The 22398-nt window shown below is 41.8% G+C and overlaps 1 protein-coding gene across 4 annotated transcripts in view; it reads left to right on the top strand.

Annotated features, from left to right (window-relative positions):
* The first annotated feature begins 4649 nt into the window (after positions 1-4649).
* The window catches only part of LOC140198979 (uncharacterized), a 120205-nt gene continuing 102456 nt past the window's right edge, over positions 4650-22398 (top strand). Inside the window, exons 1-3 of one of the 4 annotated variants that reach the window (XM_072260305.1) lie at positions 4650-4937; positions 11189-11245; positions 16578-16615. In XM_072260305.1, the coding sequence (XP_072116406.1) occupies positions 4797-4937; positions 11189-11245; positions 16578-16615 (236 nt within the window). In that variant the 5' untranslated portion in view covers positions 4650-4796. Of the gene's footprint in view, positions 4938-5243; positions 5544-11187; positions 11246-16577; positions 16616-16657; positions 16737-22398 lie in introns of those variants that run through there. The other 3 variants (XM_072260306.1, XM_072260307.1, XM_072260308.1) reach the window with 3 other exon arrangements.

The raw sequence follows: 22398 nt of genomic DNA, 5'->3' as shown, positions 1-22398 counted from the left end.
CTAATTTACTAAAGTACTTTGCATTAGCAAACTGTGACATAATTTCTTCATGAGTAGGCAATCTGAAATGCTCTCTTTTAATGGCTCGATTCAAGTCTCTTGGATCTAAGCAAATCCTCAGTTTTCCATTTTTCTTAACAACAATGACAAGCGAATTGACCCATTCAGTCGGCTCATCAATTTTTTTATGACTCCTAGCCGTTCCATTCTGTCAAGCTCTGTTTTCAGTTGATGACATAATGCAAAGGTACTTTTCTACATGGATGTACTATGGGTGGCACTGTGTTGTCAATTTCAATCGTGTGCTCCCCTCGAAGACAACCAAGCCCTTTGAACAAGTCCTCATACTCTTTCATCAAATCACTGTATTCTGACTCTGTGTCACTGTCCAGGACTAAGACTCTTTTCAGCAAATTCAGTCTCTCACAGGCAGATAAACCCAGTATTGACTGTACATACTTTGGCACCACCACAAATGAACGCCTGTGCACAATATTTTTGTGTGATACTTTTGCCACACATTCCTTTAACTGGAATGTCTGCATCTGAATACCCAGTCACTTTTATATTTGTCTTATGAAACTTTGGTCTTGGCTTTAATGCATTAAACTCAGATTCTGCAAGAACATTTACTTGTGCTCCAGTATCGTTTAAACAGAACATTGTTCCCATTCACTTGCAATGTCCAGTCATTCTTTCTTTGTTTGTTTCCACAAAGCACATCTATATAAAACTCCTCAAGTTCATTTTCAAGCACAGCATTTACTTGTTTTATTTTCTTTCTACTTCGGCAACAGTGTGAAAAATGATTACTCTTACCGCAGTCACTGCACATTTTCCCATACGCTGGACACTGTTTTGGCCGATGTTGCCACCCACAGCGATCACATAGCTTTTTTCTCTGAGATGACGCCTTCTCTCTGTCGGTTTTGTTGTCGTTTTATTATTTTTCCTAACATGTTTGCCCTTTTTTACAGCGTCTACGTTGCAGCTCCCTGTGACGTCACGGTTTCCGAAGCTTTGCAGAGCATCAAATTTTTTTCCAAGTCTAAGTCTTGTTCTCTTAACAGTCTTTCTCTCAGACCATTATCCCCATTGCCACAAACAATTCTGTCTTTAAGGAGAGAGTCTGTCTGTTCTCCAAACTCGCATGTTTTACTCCGGTGTCTCATCTCAGTAACATATTGATCAATTGGTTCACCAACTCTCTGCGCACATGTAAAAAATTTATGCCACTCATACGTCACATTACATTTCGGTATACAAAATGCTTCAAATTTGTCCATTATCGATTCTAACTTTAAATTATCTCCATTTTCAAAAATAAAATGATTATATACCTCAATTGCATCATCACCTATTACGTGGAGTAGAAGCGCAGCTTTCATTTTTTTCAGTTTTTGATCCGCTTCGATCGCCGATACAGTTCAAAACGCTGCTTAAATTTTCTCCAGTCCTCAGCTACGTTCCCAGATAATTGAAGTGTCGGTGGAGGCTGCAAATCTTCCATCTGTAAACTGTTAGCAAACACCAAAATAGTTCGAACTCTTTCTTCAGAAAATTATCTTCGATTCTCCCGTTTTAGGAAACGTATTATTCTTCCAGACCAACTTCTGACACCATGTTGTCTTCCAGACCGACTTCTGACACCATGCCGTGTTCTTTATATTTATATGTACTATGGGTTACTAATGAAGAATCACGTTCTGGAATAAATAGAACTTTTATTTACAGCAACAACCAAACCACCTTTTTACAGTACCATGTTCTCGATCATTCTATCATTTCTGCGCATGCTCAGAACTCTCTTCAATCACATTCTGACACGTCATATCACCACTGGGCATGCTTAAGAATCTTTCGTAAGAGAACCAAGCCTGATAAAAGGTTATTCTCTCCCCCCCCCCCAGGGGTGTTGTCTGATCAGTGGTGGAATTGTCCCAGCATTGTGCAGATACATGAGGTGAATTCATTCCCAGTGGCGGCGCTGAGGTGGCGCAGGATCCAGGCGCAGATCCGTGGTCTCGCGAGACTAACGGATGCCACATACACACATTGTGCTTTTACAAGCTAGCGTGGGCCTGGCATATGCATTATTTTGACCGGCATGAAAAATGGATCGATTTTTAGTGCGAAAACCATCTCATCCAGAGGAATCAGTGGTGTCTCAGCCTGAGTCTGTCTTAATTGAAAGTGACATGCCGAAAGAAGTAAGTGGGGATGAGGAGGACAGCAGTTCATCATGAAGAAACAGAGAGAACTGGAATCAACTGCACAGCCCGTGGAGTTGAAGAAATTGTCAGGTACACGCTGGGCATGGCGGTGTACACGCTGGGCATGGCAGTATACAGCTGTGTGGGCTATAAGGAAATCACTCCCTGCCATTCTAGCTACACTACAGGATATTATGGGTCAACCAAATACACGGAGGAAAACGGAGGCCAGAGCTGTAAATGGATTGATTGACGAGCAGTTTGCTTTACTTCTCGCTCTGTTTGAGGATTTATTCTGAGTCACCAAGTTCATGTCAGATCAGCTACAATCTCCCAGTTTGGAGCTTTCATCCACTGTGGACTTGGCTCAGTCTGTTATCGATGCACTCTCTGCAAAACATGGAGAGGAATCATGGAGTGAAATTCAGGCAAGACCTAGGGACCTGTGCGTCAAGGCCGGTATACAGAGCAGACCACATGAAAGGAGACAGGTCCAGCCACCCCGCCGCCGACATGATTTTGTTGTTGAGGCCCAAACTGAACGCACTCCTGTCACATCCTCTGATGACCTTCGCAAGCACTGTTTCTATCCAGTTATAGACAGACTTCTGACTGAAATGAAAAGACGGTTCTCAATTGAGACTGGGGGTGTTCAGACTGCATTCTCAGCATTGAGTCCCAAACACAAGCTCTTCCTAAACAAGAGTTGTCTTTGGCCAATGGCCCAATACTATGGAGTAACTGAAGTGAACCTGACTGCAGAGCTACATCAGGTTCAGCATCTGCTGGAAACAAAACAAAAGCAAGGACAGACAGTGAACGACCCAGTGGAATTTCTAGCTCTAATGAGACCCTACCACGATGCAATTATAGATTTATACAAACTAATCTGCATATCACTGACTCTACCTGTGACATCTGCCTCATGCGAACAGAGTTTCTCTTGCCTCAGATGCCTCAAAAACTACCTAAGGAATAGCAACTGCAATGCTCGGAACAGCAACTTGGCCCTGTTGGCCATAAACAGCCGGAGGACCAAAGCACTTGACATCCAGAAAATCATTGATGCTTTCGCCACCAATCACAACAACCGACGGATTGTGCTTCTCTGAAAACATCAATGGTGAGTGCAGTTGATTTTTTAAAAATTTGGGCTTAGACTAATGCTGATTATAATTATTATTTTTGTGGTGGATACCCCATTGTCCTTATGTTTCTTGCAAATCCTAAAATATTACATTTACTGCTATTAAGCCTATTGGTTTTGCTTAGACTTCCAAGCGGTGATTCTATTGAGTTTTAAATTCAGTAGCCGAAGTAATTGAGGTATTTCATGGTCAGAGTACAATTTGTCCAACTCCTGATAAAGCCTTGCATCTGTTGTTTGCCTAATTTGATTTTAATAACGGTGTATCTTTTGGCATTGTCTGTCTATGTAATGCGAATAGCATAGGACATTGTGGGTGAGTGTTGTGTTTTTCAGTTGAAAAGCACGCATTTGATGCTGATTGCGGGATTGGTGCGTGATTCACATTGAGCGCTGTGAATCAGATGCTCTGTTGGTTTATTTGTTTATGCTCTGTGTAGCCCGGGTTGTCTCTGATGCTGTTGACACTGTCACAGTTCACTTCTATATTAGATCTATCAATTGCTGTTGCTTGTGAATCAACAGAGGCGTTTATAGTAGGCACATAATGCTTGAAACTGACTTTTGAACGCCACGCGTCTAGCCTTGCGAATACATATTACCATAGGGTACATGCCTCAGCACCATCACTGAATAACTGAGCCCCACTGTAGCACCAGCAAGAAAAAATCTCTGGGACCGCCAGTGTTCATTCCCGAGTTTGTGTTTTAGTCTCAATCTGTTTTGAACACCTTCCACTTTTTTTCCACTGAAAAACTCATGGCTGACAAAATGCCTCCTTTGAGAGGTTCCAATAATTCTACAGAGATGTGGTAACAGCACAGACCATCTGTAAAAGCGCAGTGCAACCAGTTACACCTACCGACCCAAGGGCCTGAAATATTTTCCTCTAAATGAATCAGTTCCCTTATATGTCCCTGCCAGCTTATTAAACTGGCCACTTGCTGAGTATTTAATTATTTTTTCCTTCATGCCATTTGTACTAACTTCGCAAATCACCTTAAAATAGAATCCTTTTTCTCACCGTGCAGACCCTAATCATACTGAACTTGCCTTCTTTCAAAGTCCAGGGAGAACGAACAGCCCCAACGTTTCCAGGTCAATAAACAGAACTCTCTTTTGCAACAACCACATCCTTTAGCAATGCGGCAGCCTAGTAATTCGTCCAGACAATAACCTATGAATGAGGAAAATTAATTTTAACAAACTTTCTATGCCTTCAATTTTCGCCTGCTACTCTGTCCTGATTTTTCGTCGGCTCAATATGTAAATATAACCTTTTCCTTTAATTCTACTGATCGGAGCAGGTGCTAGAAAATAGGGATCAGTTGGCCAATCGTGGAGAGGGATCGCTGCAGGCCGAGCAGAACGAGAACGTCCTTCCTCGGTGTCAGTATCATTTACAACCCGTGTTCTTTTGTTACTTTTCTGTTGCCATGGAATTGGTTTGGATGGTGTTGGCGGTGATCGCCTTTTACTTTGGGTTCTTGCACCGCTGCACGGGGTGTCGGACCCGACCGGTGATCCGGGAAAAGGGCAAAGCGGATGGGTTGTACGGTTACGGTGTGAAAGACGCGGTAAGTGAGCCGAGCCGGGCCCAGGACAGCCGCCACCTGACCGATCTCCCGCCATCGGCTCCCTTTTAACTTTTTGTCCCTTTAGTTTCTCATCTGAATTACACGTCTCCTTTATGTTCAGCCCCTGCCCCCACCCCACCACTATCTCCCCGTAGATTCCCTTCCTAAACCCAATGTACACGCCCGCAACGCGAGGAGATAACGTCAAAGAATACAAAAGGAACACGACTTCACTCCTGTTGCTCGCTGATAAATTATGGGATTTGTCGCGCTTTTCGAATCAAATTTGGGAAACGAAGGTCAAAAAATGCAGAATCCTGCGGAGACTATTTATAGCTGTCAACCAAAAAGCCGGTGCCGATTGAACCCAGTCGCTGTGCTGTAATATCAAACACTTGCGGACATTCCTGTGTTAAAGAAGTTGGTTTAAGTTGTTCCTCGTCTTGAATTTTTTGATCACGGCCTTGCTGGTGACTGGCATTATTGAGCGTTCCTCGTTCTCTTTATATCCACAAGGAAGCTAAAAGTAAACTTAAATCGATGGACCGGGAGTCGCATGTTAAATCTATCTGTCCCCTAAGGGATAGAGTATTGGTGGATCCTCAGGTGACTGGAAAGGTCCATATATTTTGGCGCAGTGTGGCCAAATTTAAGTGGTGGCTGTGGTTAGGTTTTGGGGTGTCTTGGTTGTTCAATTGCGTCTTTCACAGCTATCGCTATTACTACGTCAGGCGTATCAAATGGAAGGTATTAGTGAACCAAACGGGGCTTCTTAACTTCACGCTCGTTAATAATGAGATTAGGTTTGTAAAAAAAAACGTGTTGAATACCTAAATTTTCCTGGGTATCATAAAAAGATTTGAACGTGCATTCGCGAGATTAGTTGTTCGGAATTATTTTCTTATTTCATCAACAATTTTATTTTTGTTATTTTCAACACAAGCCAAATGATTCATCTTTAGAATATCAATTTTCTGCAATGGTAGAATGTCTTTAAGCACGCGCCTTTCCCATGGAGCGTTGCTTTGGTTGCGCCAAACCTTGGACAGTTTCTTGTGAAGGAAGGCCCAGCAAGTGTTAATTGTTAAGTACATCCTGCACTGGGAAACTTCTGGCAGTAGTCGGTGTGGCCTTGGAATGTCTTCCTGGGGACAGGCAGTAGAGTTAGTGCTCTATATATTACGCAGCTGTTTGGATGAATCCCATCGGTAAACACCGCAGCAACTTTTTTCTGACGTCCTTGTACATTCCAGTAGGTAGATGGATAATGGTCTGGAGTCCAGTGCTGCTGAGTGTCCAGCAGTGTGAGAAGGATCTGAAAGGGAAGGTGCTTCTAACCACCATCTTTGCAAGGTCTTGTGTTTTTTTTTGAAAGCTCTGGTGATGAAGCATCCAACAGGATTGACCATCTCCTTTACCTTCAGGGCCTTAAGGAAATTTGGTGTCCAGGGTATTCTGCAGACATTTTATTCAATGGCCAGGTAACACAATATGAAAATTTCCACAGCTTTGTGGCCAGATTGGTTCTCTGGGGTAGGGATGCTTCGGTGCCCAAGGTCTATACATCTGTACCAAGACGTAGTGCTAGGATGTTAGGTACATTGGTCTGCCCTTCCCCCTCTGGAGCTCTGTGCATTGTATCTTTGTGGACATAGTCAATTTTCTGATCTGCAGATTAAAATAGGGACTGTTTTGGTGATTGTTGTGGTGCAAAGTGTGGGAGCAGACCATATGCAGCATCCCAGAGGGTACCTTGCACCTTTTTCCAAACACGAGATTGTGGAAATGCAGAGGAACACACAGAATGTGCTGGAGGAACTCGAGAGATCAGGCGGCATCTATGGAAATGAATAAACAGTTGACAAGATCCTTCAGGGCTGGAAAGGAAGGGGGAAGATGCATTAGGGTTGGGAGGAGGGGAAGGAATACCAGCTAGAAGGCCAAATGGGTGGAAAAGGTAAAGGACTGGAGAGGAAGGACTCTGGGAAAGGAGAATGGACCATAGGAGAAAAGGAAGGTGCAAGGGCACCAGGGGGAGGGGATAAGCAGGCGAGAAGAAGAGGTAAAAGGCCAGAGTCAGGAATAGAAAGGGGTGGAATTACTGGAATCTGGAGAAATCAATGTTCTTGCCATTAGGTTGGAGGCTACCTAGAAGGAATATGAGGTGTTAATTCTCCAGCCTGAGAGTGGTATCATCATGGCCGAGGAGGAGACCGTGGACTGACGTGTCAGGATAGTAATGGGAATTGAAATTGAAAGTGGGCACAGGTAAATCCAGTTTTTTGTGGATGGAGCAGAGTTGCTCAACAAAGTGGCCGTGTCAGGTCTGACCAATGTAGTGGAGGCTGCATTGGGAGCTCTGGGTACAGTAGGTGACCACAACAGATTCACATGTGAAGGCCTGTTTGGAGCCCTGAATGCAGGTGGGTGGGCAGGTGTAACTCTTCTGTTTGCAAGGGCAGGTGCCAAAAGGGCTATGGGGGGGGCGGTGGAAATGAATGGACAAGGGAATCACCGAGGGAGTGATCCCTGTGGAAGGTGGAGAAACAGGAGGCAAAGATGTGCTTGGTGATAGGATCTCACTGAAGATGGTGGAAATTGTGGAACATGATTTATTACATGCGCAGGCTCATGGGGTGGTAGGCGGTGAGAGGAACTCTATCCCTGTTACAGCGGCAGGAAGATGTGGTGAGCATGGATATCCAGGGGATGGAGGAGATGCAAGTGAGGACAACATCAATGGTGGAGGAAGGGAAACCCCATTCTTTGAAGGAGGAGGACCTCTCTGATGTCCTGGAAATGAAAGTCTCGCCTTGGGAACAGATGCAGTGGAACGAAGGGAGTGAAAATGGGGAATGGCTTTTTTTTTACAAGAGATAATGGGAAGAGGTATAGTCAAGATAGCTGTGGGAATCGATAGGTTTATAAAGGATATTGGTAGATTGTTTGTCTCTAGAGATGGAGACAGAGATCAAGAAAGGGGTGTGTAAGTGAAAAGGGGGTTAGAGTATGGGATAGGAAGGGTTAAATGGTGTATGTGACCTGGAAAATATAGCAGGGGCTGGAACTAGACAACAGAACTGGGCACGGTTAGAATGTTGCAACTGCATGCTCACCTCTTAGAATAGAAGCGCTTACTGACCTGTACCTCTGCACGTGAAGCTATTGTGACTAAGATGAAATTGCTAACCACAAAACCATCATAAGTGTGGACGGGGGAAACAGGTGCTAACTGAAACCTTTTTTTCTGGATATAAATGTAACCTTGTACTCGTGCTAGGCAGAGCTGATTGCCAGACGCGGTAGAAGCGTATGGTGGTTACCTCTCCTCGGATCAAATTAAATAATGAATTGATCGAGCGAAAACGTGGCCTCTGAGTGTTTTCTCCAACTGAATAACAAATCGGTAAGGACAGCGGGAGAGAGAGGTGTCAGAGATAGACCAATAAATTTAAGGGCAGGGTAAATGTTGGAGGCAAAGTTGATGAAACTGACGAGCTCAGCATGGTTGTGTACATGAAGCAGTAGCAATGTAGTCATTAAATTAATACGGAAGGATTTGAGGAGCATTTCCTGGTAAGGCTTGGAGCATGGACTGTTCCGTGTAGCCAACGAAAAGGCAGCATGGCTGGGGCCCGTGCAGGGGCTTGTGGGTATGCCCTCTATTTGTTGAGGGTGAGGATCAGTTCCGTCAGACGGCAGGGAGTGGTGGTGGAGGGGAACAGGTCGGGTCTGTTGTCGGGAAAGAAGTGGAGAGCTTTAAGGCCTTCTTGATGGGGAATAGATGTGTCTAGGGACTGGACATCCATGGTGAAAATGAGGTGATCAGGACCAGGGAATTGAAGTTGTTGAGATGGAGTGCATGTGAAGTGTTGCAGATGTATTGCCTTTTTCCATTTGGTTTGCAGGAAGGACATGGTAGCTGCTATTCCAGTGTCTGTTTCACTTGGCTGAATGTTCTACCTAGTTTTTGGTGCATGCCCTGAGTTTCCAGATCACTGCTTTTGCAGTGACTTGACCAATAGGCCACTGTTGCACAAGTCCCAGAGCAGTAATATCCTGATGCATGTGACGAAGCCTTGATTCAATCAGGTAACGTTGTTAAATCCACTGAAAGCAAAGTAAACCTTCGTTTAGAAATCAAACTTTGTCATTTTGGGAAAATCCAGGAACTAGTGAATGGGCATATTCTACTCCTCCAAGGTTTGAGGATCTTTCATTCCTTGACGTTCTCAGCTTGAGTGGAAAATTAGCTTGTGTATCACTTCTTATCACGCATTGTTGGTGACTTTCATTCAATTGTGCAGATTTTCTTTTATCTGTACACTCTATCTGGCTGAGAGTGGGGATATTTTGTGCTGAATTTTCTCTTATTGATTCCAAATGCAAGGAAGAGATTTTTTTGTAACATCAACCTTTTTTTTTTGCTTTCATGCCCTCCTCCTTGATGCGAAGAGCTTGCAACTCCATCCGTTCAAAATGTTTCTGCTGATAAAACACTTAATCGATTGTCAAGGATGAGATTACAGAGTACCTGGAGGCCTATGACAAGATACGCAGAACTCAGCATGGATTCCTTAAAGGAAAATCCTGCCTGACAAACCTATTACAATTTTTTGAGGAAATTACCAGTAGGCTAGACAAGGGAGATGCAGTGGATGTTGTATATTTGGATTTTCAGAAGGCCTTTGACAAGGTGCTACACATGAGACTACTTAACAAAATAAGAGCCCATGAAATTACGGGAAAGTTACATACGTGGATAGAGCGTTGGCTGATTGGCAGGAAACAGAGAGTGGGAATAAAGGGATCCTATTCTGGTTGGCTGCCGGTTACCAGTGGTGTTCCACAGGGGTCCGTGTTGGGGCCGCTTCTTTTTACATTGTACATCAACGATTTGGATTATGGAATAGATGGCTTTGTGGCTAAGTTTGCTGATGATGCGAAGATAGGTGGAGGGGCCGGTAGTGCTGAGGAAACGGAGAATCTGCGGAGATTCTTGGAAAGATTGGAAGAATGGGAAAAGAAGTGGCAAATGAAATACAATGTTGGAAAGTGTATGGTTATGCACTTTGGCAGAAGAAATAAACGGGCAGACCATTATTTAAATGGGGAAAGAATTCAAAGTTCTGAGATGCAACGGGACTTGGGAGTCCTGGTACAGGATACCCTTAAGGTTAACCTCCAGGTTGAGTCAGTAGTGAAGAAGGCAAATGCAATGTTGGCATTCATTTCTAGAGGAATATAGTATAGGAGCAGGGATGTGATGTTGAGGCTCTATAAGGCGCTGGTGAGACCTCACTTGGAGTACTGCGGGCAGTTTTGGTCTCCTTATTTAAGAAAGGATGTGCTGACGTTGGAGAGGGTACAGAGAAGATTCACTAGAATGATTCCAGGAATGAGAGGGTTAACATATGAGGAACGTTTGTCCGCTCTTGGACTGCATTCCTTGGAGTTTAGAAGAATGAGGGGAGACCTCATAGAAACATTTCGAATGTTGAAAGGCATGGACAGAGTGGATGTGGCAAAGTTGTTTCCCATGATGGGGGAGTCTAGTACGAGAGGGCATGACTTAAGGATTGAAGGGCGCCCATTCAGAACAGAAATGCAAAGATATTTTTTTAGTCAGAGGGTGGTGAATCTATGGAATTTGTTGCCATGGGCAGCAGTGGAGGCCAAGTCATTGGGTGTATTTAAGGCAGAGATTGATAGGTATCTGAGTAGCCAGGGCATCAAAGGTTATGGTGAGAAGGTGGGGGAGTGGGACTAAATGGGAGAATGGATCAGCTCCTGATAAAATGGTGGAGCAGACTCGATGGGCCGAATGGCCTACTTCTGCTCCTTTGTCTTATGGTCTTATGGTCCTAATTTGTATTCTATTAATTAGAGTTATAACGAATGAGAAAGGCAGATGACAGGCTGCAGAGGAGGCATAAAACAAGTCGCTGCTGATCAACAGGCTGCGTAACTAATTCTGTAATGGAAGCCAACTTGTCGTGATTGATTGCCAAGTGAAAATTTGCCAGGCAAAGGAAGGAAACAAAAGATGAAGGGGCTCAGTTTTATTGGATTAAACAATGTCACTAATAAATGCTGAACACTGACTCAAAACTCCTCCTATAAAGATCGAGAAAATTAATTTTCCCATGGATAGAGTGAATGAAATTATTGTTAAACGAAATGTTACTTGTTATGATCCAGGTGCATACAGGAAGCTCATAGACATTTATTTGTACTTTATTTCCCCTCAGCTATTCCTTCATATATCTGGCCTTGCACTGAGAATATCTGCACACCTATTGAACACAGTAAGTGATTACATTTGAAATTGTCAAGAGAAAAGTAATTATTTAAGATGGATCTTTGTAGCTTTATTTGTGTTATCATTTTAAGTATTTCCTATTAAAATCAATTTAATGTTTATTAGTACATTGGTGTTGTAGCAACAACAATTCATGCTTCCTTGAACGTTCATGCAATAATCAGACAAATGGGGACTTGTGTGATATTAGTAAATTAAAGCTGAGCCTGAGTTGTCGCAGAGTATTCCCTTTGTCCAACCAGTGGGTTTTCCATCTCCATACAGTTTCCATTGAAACATCACTCTGCACTGCATTTGCCCAGATCATTTAATCCTGTATTATAACATGCTGCAAATGTTGGAAATATGGGGGGAAAATAGAGAATATCAAAAACACTTAAGATAGGTTGGAGAGAGAAGCAGAGTGAATGTTTCATTAAAAGTGGGCAAAGTTGGAGATCTAATAAGTCAAACGTAAAAAACTGTATTGATAGAAATGAGTGAATTGCATCTACATGTGACTTTCTGTTGTCCCCTTGTTTCATGGACGACTTTTTACCATTTCTGACAAAAGGTTTCTCTAGTCTGCCTTGATTAGAGTAGGTCACTGAAAAATCCACTGATTCAAGGGGTGGTATAATTAACCAAAGGTAGAAGAAATTGATAGAGATCATCCCAGATGTGAAAATTAAAATGAGATTTTTAAGGCACCTATTTAAATTTTTAAAACACTGTAATGGCTTCCTCCTCAATAAGATTAATAAGCCTCCTGTGTAATGAATTATTTTCAGAACTGCTACAAGCACAATATGGAAATAAGTCTTCCCGTAAGATGGTGGGGCATTTCATTGCAGCGGCTTCTACGGGGTCAGTGAAAGGTGCTATTGACCTTTTTAACCATATTTTTTATGATTGCAAGATTCTGCTAGACATTAAGAACTTAAAGTAGTGCAGGTCTGCCCCCATCAGCGAGTTCCAGCTGGCGGAGAAAAGGTAGGAGCTACATGTCTTGCTGCTGCCTGAGTCGAAGGAAGCGTAAACAGCAAATAACTGTCTTGGTCACTTTTCTTGTGATCGCAAGACCCTTTTGGACATTGTTAATGTGAAATGTCACAAGTTTGATTCACTAATTCAATGGCTATGTGGCCTCTGTCGTAGCAAGGACTAGGCCTCAAGCCGCAGTGTCGTCTGTTTACAGCTGCCAGGCGAAGGGTGCCGGAGCTGGTGAGCTCCACTGGGGGCAGTGTGGCGCAGCGTTGAGGCTGGAGTCGATGCTGCTGTCCGGTGTTTGCTCGGCAGAGGACAAACTGTATTGTGAATGACTGCAGATGTCTGCAGCAGTCATGGCTCTGGTCTGAACTTTTTTATAGCATGGCTATATATAACTGATATCTTTATGCTTACTATCTTGTTTGTTTCAAAGGTACATTTAATGTCAGAGAAATGTATACAATATATATCCTGAAATTCTTTTTCTCCACAAGCATCCATGAAAACAGAGGAGTGCCCCAAAGAATAAAAGACAGTTAAATGTTAGAACCCCGAAGTCCCCTCAGCTCCTCCCACCCACACATAAGCAGCAGCAAAGCAACAACCCCCACTCCCCCACCAGCAAAAAAATGTATTGGCGCCCCCCACTGAGCACTCAAGCATGCAGGAAAGCATCAATAAAGGCACAAACTTGCAGTACCCCAAAGACTACTCGATCATCCAGTATTTGACATACCACAGGTTCTATCTCTCCATAATAAGGGAAAAAGAGGTGTCCCCGTTTCACAGTGAGAGGAGAGACATCACAAAGCAACTCGCTGATTTATGATGTTAATGGTCTGTTGCATCGCTTCTTCTGAGCTCTGTGCCGAAAGAACTCGAGTCTCTGGGCACACAGCCACCAGCCAGCTTGCTGCTTTCGATCCTCCGTCTCCCACAACACACCGATTTCCTGCGGAGGCACCGACCTCGAGTCTGCCCCCCTCCAGAGCCACGAAAACCCGGAACCCTGAAGGCGCGCTAGTCTTCCAGGCCACGTCCTTGACATATTGAATAGCGGCCAGTCAGGAGACCCCGAGAGCGGGTCCCATTCCCGCAAAGAACCAAAGTTAGTGTGTCACTCCAGGTCAGGGTCTTCAAAAGAACTCTGAAAAGGAAAAATAGAGATATTAAAGATAGAAATAGAGCTGTTTCTGAAGATGCAAACAAAGGAGTCACTGTTAGGTGTCATGGTTCTCCTAAGCCCTTCCTCCTCCTTGTGCTATGTGTGCTTTGTGCTGTGTGTGGCTATGGTATTGTGTTTTGCTCCTTGGCCCCAAAGTAATACTGTCTCATTTGGCTGTATTTGGGGGTATTCATGTATGGTTGAATGACAATTAAACTTGAATTGAATTGAAATTTTTTTTTCTTATTTAAGCAGTAAAAATAATACTCCTGATATTCTAATTTTGTATGTTCTCCCCGTGCCCTATTTTAGGAAAGGGTGTAAATTAAGAGTATACCAATTTTATAGGTTACAGTGACTCAGTTTGATGAACTCTGTGGAGTAATTACTGTTCTGAAATGTTAACATTTGATTGATGCAAAGTAGTGAACTGCATCATTATTACTAAATACAGGGCTGCTAGCATGGGTTGATGTCTCATCTTGCTTGTCTTAACTTTCTAGTGAGCTTTCCCACTTTTTTTGAAGGTTTATGCTTAGAATACGAAACAATTTAAAAAATGGCAAATGATAATCACAATAGATTCTGCAGATGCTGGAAATCTTGAGGAACACACACAAAATGCTGGAAGCACTCAGCAGGCCAGACAGCAGCAATGGAGAAATTCAGTCATTTTCCCACAGACAGCCACAAACCAAAGAAAACCATGAAACTTGTCCAAAGAAAAAAAAATTCAAATCCCCAATGCACAAAAAAAACTAAATCATGCAAACAGCAAAAAATCTCACAGTTGTAAGTATAAAGTGAGTAGAACAGGGAGCTAAGCACACAGCCTTATGTTTGTCCATGGCCTCCTCTACTGCCTTGCAGTCCAAAATTGGGTAGGAGGAGCAATTCCTCATATTCTGTCTGCGTATTATTTCCAACCTGATGGCGTGAACATCACTTCCTCTAATTTCTGGTAATTTCTCCCTCTCCACATTCTCTTTTTCCATTCCCCATCCTGATGACCCTGTCGCCCCTTTTCTTCTCTTCACCTGCTGTGTGGTTCTCCCCCCACCCCACCCTTTCCCTTCCATGGTCCACTGTCATCTATTGAATTCCTTCTTCAGACACATATCTCTTCCACCCATCACTACCCAACTTCTCACTTCATTCCCCTTCTCCACCCACCATCTCCCTTACCTGGTCTCACCTATCTCTTGCCATCTTCTACCTCTTCCCCTCCTCCACAATCTTATTCTGACTTTTGCCACCTTCCTTTCCTGATGAAGTGTCTTGGCCCAAAACGTGTACACGCGCGCGCGCGTGTGTGTGTGTGTGTGTAAGTGTAAGTGTAATATAGCTATCTGGAGCAAATGAAAAAGACACAGGCAAGGGGCTAGGACATGATATTTTGCTCTTTGCTACTCATCCTTTCTATGATCATTAAGGATATGTATGTAAGTGTCTCAAGTTGTAATCTGGATTCCTTGCTTTATACTCTGCAACAACAAGAAATGTCTATAAAGATATTCCTTTTTGTGGCATGGAGATCCCATTTCACAGCTATTGCTTCACAGTGAAGTACAGGGACAAATATGGGTGGCATCTCTCCAAACAAAGAAAGCTGAAAAATGCATTTACTGTGTAGACATGTGAACTGTAGCTAGGTCTAACTTTCCACTTCCCATTCTGACTAGCCTTTTGATGCAGAGCCACATCTTTAAGAATTGCTCTTTGGAACTTTCTTTAAAGGTTAGAAAACAACGTAGTCCTGAATTTCTGATGTGCTCTCTAAGATGGGTGAGATGCTCCATTAAGTATGAAACTAAAATTTCTCCTCACCCTTGTTTTAAATTGGAGGTTGTGAAGTTGCCAAAAGAAAAATTCCAGTAAAAGACCCATGTAGAACAAAAGGATTACTATACCAGTACCTTTCCCTTTTTAAAAATAAGTAGTTGTTATTGATTCAATAAATATTTACACATGCTACTAAAGAAATGACCTTCACCTCTCCTGTCATTTGACCCTGGTCGAGACCTGAAGGAGCTACTAATTATTTTAAGTGCTATTTTCTGTTTTTATTATTTAAAGTAAATCAACTATCTTCCCCAGGAAAGAAATTTTAATAGCATAGAAGAAGCATTTAAAATGAATGCTTTTCCAAACTCAATCCTAAATGTTGCCTGGAAGAAAATTGAATGCTTTGCCAATGTCATCTAGCTGGTTTAGAAATGAACCACATGACTGAAAGAATGACGTGCAAAATAAATTACTTATTTGATTTTTTTTTCTATCCTGGCTTGATGGGGCTTTTTATAGTGCAACTCAAGATTTGTATGGAAAATGTGTTCTTGGAAGTCACAGGGAAATGGGTTAGTTTGGAGAATGCTGATCTTTATTATGTGACCTAGAATAGACCTGTTTATTACATTCTACAGTATTTTTAAAGCGAACATATTGAAAACTGTCATAACATGTCAGTCTTTTGTTAAGAAAAGAAACAACTAATATTTATAATCTACAGTATGCTTTATTTTTCCCTTCAGATTGTTGTTTCAGAAAATGTTAAGCTGCTTAATATGGCATTATAAAATCAGAGTTACAATTGTTAAGAATAATCTGATAAATTCAAGTTCAGTCTTGTCTTGCTGATGGATAATATTTTGCTCCTGAGATATTTGAATAGCTTTGGAGACGTGAGGACAATCTTTTTACAAACCTGTTCACCTTTGGTTGAAGACCTGTTAAAATGTGAATGGCAGAAGTTGATTAGCTACTGGGAACATGAGATTGCAATTGTTGGAATCTGGAGCAGCAGGTAACCTGCTGGAGGAGCTCAGTGGGTCGAGCAGAGTCTGTAAGAAGAAAGGATGGCTTGGATTAGGAGCCAACTCTCAGTCCTATGAAAGGTTTTGATCCAAGTTATCAACAGTTCTTCCCCAAACACACCCCCCCCATCCCACAGATGCAGCTCAACCTGCTGAGTTCCTCCCCCAGATTGTTCATTACTTCAGTCGGCTGCTATTCTTCTGCAAAAAGTAGCTTTACTTAAGGAGTACCAACACAATGATATTGCATACAAGCTCTTCCCTTAACCCAAAAAATATGCAATATCTCTGTCACTTGCTACATCAAATATTATTTTAATCATTTTTTAAATTAAATTTTGGAACTAATATTATATTGTGTTCATTTTCAGATCTTTGGACAACTGATTTTAATTCCACTGATCATGAGGTAGTGTATTGGTACATTAATCCTTAAGTACCTAGGCCACCAATATCACTTGGATCCAGAATTTGCTGTAACCACCTGTCAATCATTGACATAGATGTAATAGAAGCCATTAAGCTAACCTGTAAGTGAGTCATAGTATCAGTTCTCTGACAAAGGGTTATCAAAGTAGTGCCACTTTCTCTTCAGGGCATCTAGATAAATGTAAACAGGTGTACATCAGACCGTAAGACGGGAGCAGAATTTGGCCATTCAGCCCGTCGAGTCTGCTCTACCATTTCTTCATGGCTGATCCCAGATCCCACTCAACCCCATACACCTGCCCTCTTGCCATATCCTTTGATGTCCTAACCAATCAGGAAACTATCAACTTCCACCTTAAAAAGCAAAATATTGTGGGAAAGAGACTGGATTATGAAGGGAAAACATGATACTGTATACTCAGTGGCCACTTTATTAGGTACACCTTTCAACTTTGTGTGCTCCTCTTCTGTCGTAGCTGATCTACTTCAGGGTTCGATTTGTGCATTCAAAGATGCTCTTCTGCACACCACTGTTGTTGTTTGAGTTAATGTCGCCTTCTTGTCTTTGAACCATTCCCCTCTAACTCTCTCATTAACAAGGCATTTTCGCCCACAGAACTGCAGCTCACAAGATGTGTTTTTTGTTTGTTTGTTTTCTGTAAACTCTAGAGATTGTCATGTGTGAAAATCCCAGGAGATCAGCTGTTTCTGAGATACACAAACCTCTTTGTCTGGCAACAATTATTCCATAGTCAAAATCACTTTGATCACATATCTTCCCCATTGTGATGTTTGATCTGAACAACAACAGAACCTCTTGACCATGTCTGCTTGCTTTTATGCATTGAGTTGCTGCCACATGATTGGCAGACTAGATATTTGCATTAATGACTAAGTGTACCTAATAAAGTGGCCACTGAGTATATTATGACTTTATATATAAAATGATACCTGTAGGAGTCAGACCATGCTTGTGAAAGTTAATTTTTTAGCTTCCACAATTGGATTTGCAACAATTCAGATTCTGTAGCATTTATTGGTACATAACCTGAAATAGACAGCTTTAATTTTCTATAACAAGTTTACTTTATATATCTACTGTGCAAGTGTAAGAATTTAATGATGTTCAGTCAATGTTAATGACAAGTCATTAAGTCATAGAGCAATACAACTCGGAAGCAGACACTTTGGGGCCCAACTCATGGATGCTGATCAAGGTACCCACCATTTTACCCATGCTCCTCTAAGCCCTTCCTATCCATATACTTGTCCCAATGTTTTTTAAATGTTCTAATACCCACCTCAGCCACTTTCTGTGGCAACTTGTCTCATAAAGGCATTATAGAATGAGTTGCCAGAGAGGTGGTGAAGAAGTTGTTGCTTGGATCCCTTTTAACCTTCCCCCTCTCACCTTAAACCTCTCTAAGGTGGAAGGTAACATGCTGCATTGACTGGTAATAGTAGAAAAAATTGTTTCTAATAGCATCTTGTACGTTTTTGAGCTTTGCCATATATCACCCCGAATGCTTTGATTAATTTTTCTCCCCATTTTCTCCAAAATTGTCATAAGGCCTCTGGAACCAAGAAGGTCACAGACTTCTAGTGGCTGGTTTGGGCCTGCACTTACTGGAATTTAAAATAATGTGGGGGTATCTCATTGAAACTTACTAACTAGATAGGGTGGATACGGAGAGGATATTTTCTCTGGTGGGGGTATCCAGAACTAGAGGGCACAGCCTCAAAATTGAGGGGCGGCTCTTTCGAATAGAGTTAAAGGGGAATTTTTTTAATGAGAGAGTCGTGAGTCTGTGGAATGCTCTGCCACAGACTGTGGTGGAGGCCAAGTCCATGGGTATATTTAAGGTGGAAGTTGATAGTTTCCTGATTGGTCAGGGCATCAGGGGATATGGCGAGAAGGTAGATATGTGGGGTTGAGTGAGATCCGGGATCAGCCATGATGGAATGGTAGAGTAGACTTGATGGGCTGAATGGCCTAATTCTGCTCCTATGTCTTATGGTCTTACGCTGTTAATTAGTCTATCCTGGTTACTTGGTTTGCCCTCTCATTGTTACCTGACCTTGGCCGCACTCACCCCAACTTGCACATCCCTTACTGCAACTCTAAGTGACTGTCCAATATTGTATTCAAACTTTCTGGTTCAAACTTATCGTCCAACTTCTGTTCAGATTATTTTGTACCTATAAGCCCCATGGCAGGATGTTTATCCTAGAATGCCACTAACACATTTTTTGATCTTTGTGAAAGGAGATACTTATAGATACAGGTCCACAATCCCTTATCCAAAATCCTTGGGGCCAGTTGCATTTCGGAATTCAGAATTTTTCAGATTTCAGAAAATTGATAATTATATTGATAAATTAACCTGTCTCAGTGCGGTGGACCTTAGGACCCAGTGGGGAGGGGAGCTCCGGACCTACACACATCCTCCCATATACAGCACTTTAAATCATCTCTAGATTATTTATAATACCTAATACAATATAAATGCTATGTAAATAGTTGTTATACTGTATTGTTTAGGGAATAATAGTAAGAAAAAATGTCTGTATATGTTCAAACAACGAGTGCTGGAGAGAACTTTATTGTTGCCAAACAATTGATACTAGAGTGTACAATCATCACAGCGATACTTGATTCTGCACTTCGCGCCCCCGGAGTACAAATTGATAGTAAATAGTATAAATTTAAATTATAAATCATAAATAGAAAAGAGAACGTAAGGTAGTGCAAAAATCAGAGAGGCAGGTCCGGATATTTGGAGGGTACAGCCCAGTTCTGGGTCAGGATCCATTCAGCAGTCTTATCACAACTTCTGGGTTTTCCCAATCCATGCTCTTTTACAAATACTATTACAGTTTATTTATAGAGTAATAGACTGATAAATGAAATAGTGAGATAATTATAGACCATAAATACACCAGTACATTTTATTTCCAACAAAAACATTCAATAAAACGTAAAAATATACAGCTTCAAACGAACCAAATCAAACACATGGTAAATAACTTATTGGAATAAATATAAAACGTAAATACTCTAGGACCTATATAGGTTCAAACTAAGCTAAATATGTACAGGTACCTCTAGTTAAGTTGCATTATGTCTGGCAAACAAAGCTAAATACTCTACAGGTACCTGATGGGCCAGGAACAGGATTCTCAAGTTAAGAAGCAGCACTATGACAGAAGGCATTTTTAAAGACTTCTTCAAGTGTCATCTGTCTCATTAACATAGGGTATGTCTAAGCAATCTCTCTTTAACTGAGTAAACTGCCATAATCTCTTGCTCACTGATAAATGCACGTTGTTCAAGGCCAGCAATTAACTGATCACACATTTTCACCACATCGTTATCAACTGTTGTTAATGTTTTTCTAGGAATGTAGCGCCAGTACAAAGCTGTTTCATCAGCATTGTAAATTTGTTCAGGGCTAAGGTTTTCATCAGTTATTATCTTGGCAAATTCATCAATGTAATTTTCAGCTGCTTCATGATCAGCAGAAGCTTTTTCACCACAGATTTTCAGGTATTTTACACTCTGACGCTTCTTAAATTTCTGCAGCCAACCCTCTGAGTACTTTCTACGTTATTGATAATGATAGCTGCTTCCTTCTCTTTTTCTCATTGTTACCCATAGGGGTATCTGCAGCTCTTTTTGACATCTTCACAGTGAAATTAAACACAAAATCAACAGTGAGCACAAAATATCAGCGAACAGCACATGTAACCAGTATGAGCGCTGATCCACAACTGATGTCTGGCGGTCTCTGCTGGTGCTGCCACGTCACACCTGAGTGACGTCAGCTGTTGGCGCGCCAAACAAGCCTTGTTACGATACGCTCCACACTCCACGAAAAAAACTTTGGGTTTCGGAGCTTTTTGGATTTCAGAATTTTGGATAAGGGATTGTGGACCTGTACAGAAGTATTCAGTTCACGAGGTTATCATCTTTTAGTCATATTTTCACTTTGCTGTACCATGGAAACTGTCATAGGGAAGAGCTAGGATAGAAAGCCAGGTCAATGGCATCAAAATAGCATCATAGTTGGTATTTGGGGAAGCATTAAATGATAAAAAAATTAATCGAGCAAAATTGGCAAATTAATTTTATAGTAGGCAAATGTGGCTTTGCCCACAGTGTATCCAAAAAGGATGGAGCAAGTTAAATTTTCTATTTTCTAGAAGTTCTTGGACAGCTACAGAAAATACTTTTTAAAAACCAGTGGAGTGCTGAATTTTATACTGAGTGAGATGCAAGAAGTTACACCCAGTTTATATAAACATCTATTTAATCCACGTCTAGACTCCAGTTGCCACACCTCAGTACTAAAACTTCAGGATGGCTCATTGGTCTTGGCAAGACTGTAATAGACCAGGCTGTCTGATAACTTGATTCTAAGGATTAAAATTTATGCAGTGCAGGAAAGAAATTAACAACTTCTATAACATTTGTTTCCTGAAATGTGGAAACTTAAGGGATAATTCAGATTTTGAAGATAGTACCTGATTGTTTATCTGTTGGCCAGGTACATTAAAAATATATTAACCTTTTTCTAACAAAATAAATAGCACTAATGCAAGCTCAATTGTTAATTTTATATTTGAGTTTGTAGATAATTTTTAAGCAAATGTAGGAAGGGATATTAGAAAAGATGGGTATACAATACTGCAGATCAGCCACAATCTCTTTGAACAACTGATCCAGCTCGAGACTAATCTTACCGGCTCCTGTTTCTTATTGTGTGCCAAATGCAATTGCATTCATTGAATTGTAATGAGTATACCATGCACGATTATTTTCTACTCTTACATGCTTCCATTTCCACTGTAATTATCAATATTAAGTATGCTTAAATGAGGGTTCAACACACACAAAGCTGGAGAAACTCAGCAGGTCAGGCAGCATCTATGGAAGGAAATGAACAGTTGACATTTTGTGTCAAGACCCTTTAGCTGGACTGAGGTAGAGGGGAGATGTACAAAATTATGAGGAAAGATAAGGTAAATGCAAGCAGGCTTTTTCCACTGAGAGTGGGTGAAACAAGAACTAGAGGTTAAGAGTGAAAGATGAAATGTTTAAGGGGAACATGGGGGGGGGAGATCTTCACTCAGGATGGTGAGAGTGTGGGACGAGCTGCCATTGAGTGGTGGATGTGAGTTTGATTTCAGCATTTAAGAGAAGTTGAGGCAAGTACATGATGGGAGGGTATGGAGGGCTATGTTCCTGGTGCAGGCTGCTGGGTCTGGTCAGCATAATGGGTTGGAATGAACTAGATGGGCCAAAGGGGCTGTTTATGTGCTGTAGTGTTCTGTAACTCTGGGGAGCCACTATAAAATGGTGGAGAGAGAGAAGGTGGAACAAGGTGTACTTGCTAAGTGGGAGTCCTTCAAAAGTGAAGTTTTGAGAGTACAAAGCTTGTATGTGCCTGTCAGAATAAAACAAAGATAACAGCTGCAGGGAAACTTGGTTTGCGAGAGATATTGGGGCCCTGGTTAAGAGAAAAAGGTGCATAGGTAGAAAGGAACAAATGAGGTGCTTATGGAGTATAACAAATGCAAGAGAACACTTAAAGAGATCAGGAGAGTTAGAGGAAGGCATGAGATTCCCCTAGCAGACAAGGTGAAGGAGAATCCTAAAGGATTCTACAGATATGTTAAGAGCAAAAAGATTGCCAGGGCCAAAATTAGTCCTCTGGAAGATCCACGTGTGGAGCCAAAAGAGATGCGGGGGGGGGGGGGGCG

The sequence above is a fragment of the Mobula birostris genome, chromosome 6 (genome assembly GCF_030028105.1).
Source record: "Mobula birostris isolate sMobBir1 chromosome 6, sMobBir1.hap1, whole genome shotgun sequence".
Classification (NCBI taxonomy): domain Eukaryota; kingdom Metazoa; phylum Chordata; class Chondrichthyes; order Myliobatiformes; family Myliobatidae; genus Mobula; species Mobula birostris.
This window is presented reverse-complemented; position numbering and strand designations above follow the sequence as displayed.